The 6,000-nt window shown below is 40.9% G+C and overlaps 1 protein-coding gene across 1 annotated transcript; it reads right to left on the bottom strand.

Annotated features, from left to right (window-relative positions):
- Positions 1-1,562: 1,562 nt before the first annotated feature.
- On the bottom strand, positions 1,563-2,080 carry UA08_09155 (hypothetical protein; the record flags this gene model as incomplete). The annotated part of the gene is made up of 2 exons (XM_020264138.1): positions 1,563-1,801; positions 1,936-2,080. The coding sequence occupies 2 exons, from the start codon at positions 2,078-2,080 to the stop codon at positions 1,563-1,565; spliced, it is 384 nt and encodes a 127-aa protein (XP_020115695.1).
- Between the last annotated feature and the right edge of the window lie 3,920 nt (positions 2,081-6,000).

Genomic DNA, 6,000 nt, shown 5'->3' on the forward strand with positions numbered 1-6,000 from the left:
ATGGTCAGACAGGCCATATGCCAGACAACTGTCTGATAGCCCTCAAACACTCCACTGGGATGAGCATCTACTAGCAAAAAGGTATACTGGGCTGGATAAATTAGCATTACAAAGCTTCTTGTAACCAATGATGTACATACGACAGCCGTTTAGTTCTTTACCTCCCACCATGAGACCGCAGGTCACTCAGAGAAGATGTCGTGCAGCGGGACATTGATCTCTGCAATCGTCAATATTAGAGACAAACCTTGGCGCCACCCGGCAAAGCTCCGAAGCGATCAGTATGCAACACAAAAGTTTAGGAGCCAATTACATAAGAGGAAAGAGTAGAAAATGACTATAAGTATTTCCAGAACCTGAACAGTGACTTGCGCTTGGCTGCTTTGTTGCAGACGTTGTTCTACTGGACGCACCAACTTGAAAAAGAGCCTGAATCCACTCTTCGCCCCATAGACTAGATGCGAGATTTTCCTAAGCCTAGCGTTTCCTGGTCACATTGTAGGCCGTCAGAACCACGTAGAGTAGCTTGCCTTAATCCTGAACGGGCATAATGTAGACCCTATACACTGTGTGCCCAACACCATCGTTAATTTCAATATCGTCTATTATCCGCACTTCGCTTGCATTGATGGCGTCCGTTACTACCCGATGAAGGCTAACAGTGTTGGCGGCAGGCACCTGCCTTGTGGGCAGGAAGGTCATAGACACTTCAACCCACTAGTTCTGCACGACTATAACCGCTGATAACCAAATGGCTATTGGAAACTTGCACCACTTGGAGTTTCGCATCAAGCACGATGGTTGGCAGCGGAGACAAGAAGAAAATGCGGCCAAGATCTGAGGCAGAATCCGAAGCAGCCTGTTCGAAGGAATGAAGATGTCGGATACGATGGTCATTGTCAGATCGTTCATCAGACTTCAGATTGTGTTCATTAATGTGAACAGTAGTCATGTTGATGAGAAATACGGCCTCAGAACCGGTCTGTTTTGTTGAGGAAAGAGCAAACACGTTACTCGAAGTTTCACCGTCATCTCCAATTGACAGAGGAGAGATAAACTCAAAGCTCCTGTTAAAATCTCTTCTCAACCCCCACCTCGAGCTGTCCAAACTCGACCCCCGTGCACACGCTCAACTTCATTGGACGAGCTCCCAACAGCCCCACACAAGACAAAAATCTGTGTGAACATTGTGATTGGAGTATGGACGGGCCTAGGATTAAGCTTGTCGATTTATCGAAAACCTCCCATACGGGCGGCTAGCCTATGTCGGATTATTTACGATATTGCAACAATCCTCTGGGGGCAGCAACACTATGTCGGTCTCTTTACGATATCGTAACAATCCCTTGTAGGAAGATTTCTGTGTCGGGCTAATTCTGACGTCGTAGTGATCGCTGTATATTTACGGAGGACAAATATTCCTATGCCGAGCTTAAGTTACAGAGTAGATTTTTGAGAGGAATATTAATATCCTTCTGGTTAGGCCCGCTTGGCGTAGATGTGACTGATTGGGCTCAGATTTTTTTTTAGCAGAGCTGTGATAAAATCTTTGCGCTCGCATCTCAATAAGTCAAACGAATTTCCACGGCTGCCATCAGCAGAAAACTAATGCTTGTAGTAGAACACTGCAATCCAAATGCCTCGGTGACTTCAGCCAACATATCCTGTCCTTCAGGTACTTGTTGAACAATATCATCATCCACTATAGTCTCGACTCCGCTCCAATTGACACGTACTATGCGAACAATGCAATCTGGATCAAGCTCACGTTTCTCTGCGATCTTGACGATAAGATCGCGAACTGTCCTTTTGTTCAGATGAAGAGCTCAGTAGTAAGAGCCTTTTTCTTCATCAAGAAATCGAATGTAAAAGCATGCAACTACTGGTCTTATTAGCTATTGCTATATTCACTTAAAACGTTTTTCAGACACTCACCTGGCTTAGGAAGGCGTTCCGGCGGCGGATGGGATAATGAATCGAGGTCCAGAGCCTCAATGTAGCTAGTAGTACCTTTGTTCGTTATGATTTGTCGCGAGGCGAAGACAGCATCACGCCATCTAGTGATCTCGTCCTGCCGCATAAAGATATGATCCGACAACTGTCGTTTCGAAGGCCGTTGTCGAAAGTCGGAACAAGGAAGAGAAAGCTGGCGAGACTCAATAATTGTGATTGCCCCAGCTTCCCTTCTAGCGACTGCCAGCTTCAGTTTGACCTAGGTACATAATAATGACAGGATGGTTGCATGCCTACATTGAAACGCTAAAAATTTGCATCTAGATCTATGAACGCGGACAGACAACAAATGCAGAGATTCTTAGAAATGGTTCGAAGCAATGCCACAATGGAAGGAATCCGAGTTTTTCATCACAGAAGATTTTACCGTCGAACGAGATTCAAACATATAATGGATTTCGCCTAGGAGACTGCACAACGTAGTGGGTCTACGGAGAAGAGCTCTCGGAATGTGATAGCAGCTAACCCACAAAATGCCAATTTTTTACTACGCCGATCTTAAGTCGAGCTGAGCGGGGAAGACATCAACATGGAAATCGTCAGCGGACTTACGGCATGTGTTGAGTCGAACGCTGTGCAAAAGTATAGCCGAACCGTGAACCGGAATCTACGGGAAAGCAAAAAGCTCCGCATTGCCGAGTGAAAAACGTCAAAGGAGGGCTGCCTTGAAGTAGGGCGTATGTGCTAGACGGGGAGAACAAATGCGTGCAAATCTGATTGGAAGAGTTTTTCTCCAAATTTAAAAGGCGGTGTGAAGCCTGATACTGTATCTTACAACAGCTAAGCGCTCATGCACGCGACATACAACTTGATGAGAACAGCACTATCGCTTCGATCTTTTCAACTGTTCTTCAAAACGCAATTTGTTATGACCGTGAATATGGATTATTGGGCCCAGCTCTAATAATTCAGCAGCTAATCATTGCAATCGAACGCGTCTGTGTCAACCGGGATATTATTCTTCGGATTTTCGAAAATGCTTGGACATACCTTTATGAAAGAGAACTTGAAGAGCTACTTATTCCAATTGCAATAGGATTGGCGTGGTCTTTAGAGTTGGATGATCGCGGGCAAGATTCCTCAACGTTTTGACACAAATCTATGAGCAACGCCCACTGTTTCTCTTATCTTTGTTCAGACCGTCTCTGAAACACTATCGCCGTACGGAGAAGCAGTCAGAGTCTCCTTATACTTTTGCACCACTTGAATACCTCCTATACAAACTCAGCAAAGAAAATATGCATCTCTCAGCAGTAAAGACAGAACAACAACTTCTGACATGTATCTGGCATCGAGGAGAAATGCTTCAAGAACTTCCAGCTGCTCTTATCACCCGTTATGGGATAAAGTTTTTCATGACCGAGGATCGGTTACAAGATGGGATCCACATCGAGGAAAACTCGGTGTCAGTAAGAATCAGCAGTTGGCCAAAGGATCTGTTGAGGTCACTCCAGAAAAAAGAAGGCGAATCAAGCGAGCAGAAGAAAAAAGAACTATAGGAGCGTCTAGCCATTTTGTAACTCCAAACCTTTTGACCGGCTCAAAAGCGGTTTACAGTACGTTCCTTGAAGTCGGAGAATCGTAGACGAAGCGGAAGGCACTCTTCAACAAGTCCTGCCTTTATGTCAGACGGCGGTGAAATCTCTTATTGAGTTCTATCCGAATCTAAGATAGGTCAATCCCTTGTTGCCATTGTCATGTTGCGGCATTCATGTTCTGAGGACTCGCTGTGCAAACATTATTTGTTCCTACTAGTTATCTAAATAACATCCTGGATTATCTAATTGAACGCAAAGTGTAGAATACTCGCACGATCTTACTATGTACATCGCTCCCGCATTCACGCAATGAGTGTGGGAAAACCGGTTGGGAAAAAAAAAACCACGACTGGAGCGAAAGCCCTCGCCTCTTACCCCCTCTTCCTGGCCTACCGTAATTGAAACTTTCATTACATAGTTTCCTGTCTAGCAATCTCCAATGCGTTCTGGAATCTCTCGCATTTGCCTCGGTCGAAAGATTACAGATAACTTATGAAGCATGTAATATCAGTACGTGCTGGTGCTAATATCAGCTGTTATTATTATCAAGTATTGTTCTAGCTGGAAGACGTCTTCCGTTCAGCATACGAGGAAGATTGCTCTGAAATCTTATCTCTGTTTTCTGAAAGAGTGGTCTTATCACGTGAGCTCGTAGTTGTTGGGAAGCGTTGTAGAGTGACCATAAGTCATCGGAAGATATAAGCTGATAAGGCATCATGAGTATATAAACTAAACTTCTAGTATAGAATATAGTTATAATCATACATCATCAAATATTAGTTATAATAATTCAGCAGGAAGATCTAGCAACATCTTTCTTACTTAAACTCTACACCTAAGACTTAATAGAGATAGTAATAATAAAATAATTAACATAGTTAAATAAATTAATATATTATTAATTATATATTTAGTACTCTTATTATTTAGATTTTATTCTAGATCTCTTAAGACTAATCTTAAGCCTATTAATAAAGCTTTTAATAGAGATATTTCTATTTTAAGATTCAGTTAGCTTATATAGTAAACTTAAGTTAATATATAAAATATCTAATATATAATTACTTTCTGGCATGTACAAGTCTTAGTATAAATAAAAAAGATTATCTAGTAATATTAACCATTAAGTATATAATACTATATACTTATAAGAAGATCATCTATATTATATTATTATATTATAAATCTAAAAAACAATCCATTATTCCTCTGAAGAAATACAAATTTATCTCATTATTCTCTCTAACAACACAAGCTAGCCTTCAACTAGCTTTATTAAACTAAGATATTATATCTAAGAACTAGTATATAACTAAAATATACTAGGACTTAAATCAGTAGAAGAATTTCTAATCTTTATAGAACTAATCTCTGGATTTACTCTAATAAAATAAAAAAAATACTTTAAAAAAAATAGCCCTATATTTAATTTATTATAATCTAAGCAATTATTCTTTCTTTAACTGGAATAATAGTTATCTAGAAACTATAAGTATAAAAAATATTCTTGATGAAATAATAATAAAGAATATTTAATAGTAGGAATTAGAAAAAAAAAGTGCAATGAAATAAACTAAGAAAGACCCACCCTACACATTAGGAAGGTTTTCAAGATATGAGCAGTGATCCAGAACGGAACAGTGTAAGAAATCCCGTTTGGCGCCGTATTTCATAACAGTCTTGGTGAGGTTTTACACAAAGCCTTCAAACATGTGCAAGCTAAGTGTGGATCGCGTATCAATTCCAAACTCCGAGCGGGATCATCTTGCCAAACCCAAACAATAACTCGTAGTGACCTCAAACAAGACATCCACCCCCAAATTGGAACACCCAGACACCAAATAGAACAACCATACTGACACCAAGTCGTGCTGGCACCAAAATTCCCATTTAGTGGAAGTTTGAGCTCTCATTTAGTGTAGTAGTTGGTAACAATCTGTTTGGTGCTATAAGAAATTCCGTTTGATGCTATATGCGCCGTCTTGTGCGGTAAGAAATCCTGTTTGGTGTCGTACAACCCGTTTTGTGGTGTAAGAAATCCCGTTTGGTGTCATACAAACCGTCTTGTGCGGTAAGAAATCCCATTTAGTATCATACGACCCGTTTTGTGGTATAAGAAATCCCGTTTGGTGTCGTACAAACCGTTTTGTGGTATAAGAAATCCCGTTTGGTGTCGTATGAACCGTCTTGTGGTGTAAGAAATCCCGTTTGGTGTCGTACAAACCGTCTTGTGGTGTAAGAAATCCCGTTTGGTGTCATATGAACTGTCTTATGCGGTAAAAAATCCCGTTTCATGTTATACACGCCTATCAGTGTAACATCCATCAACAATCTTCTATTCACAGCAACGATCACATCTCATGCCAGTGTACGGACTCCCTGGGTGTTAGTAGATGATTCTATTCTATAACTGTTCTCAAAAATCAGAAGACGTAGCAATTGACTGTGA

The sequence above is a fragment of the Talaromyces atroroseus genome (assembly GCF_001907595.1).
Source record: "Talaromyces atroroseus strain IBT 11181 chromosome Unknown scaffold_18, whole genome shotgun sequence".
Classification (NCBI taxonomy): Eukaryota; Fungi; Ascomycota; class Eurotiomycetes; order Eurotiales; family Trichocomaceae; genus Talaromyces; species Talaromyces atroroseus.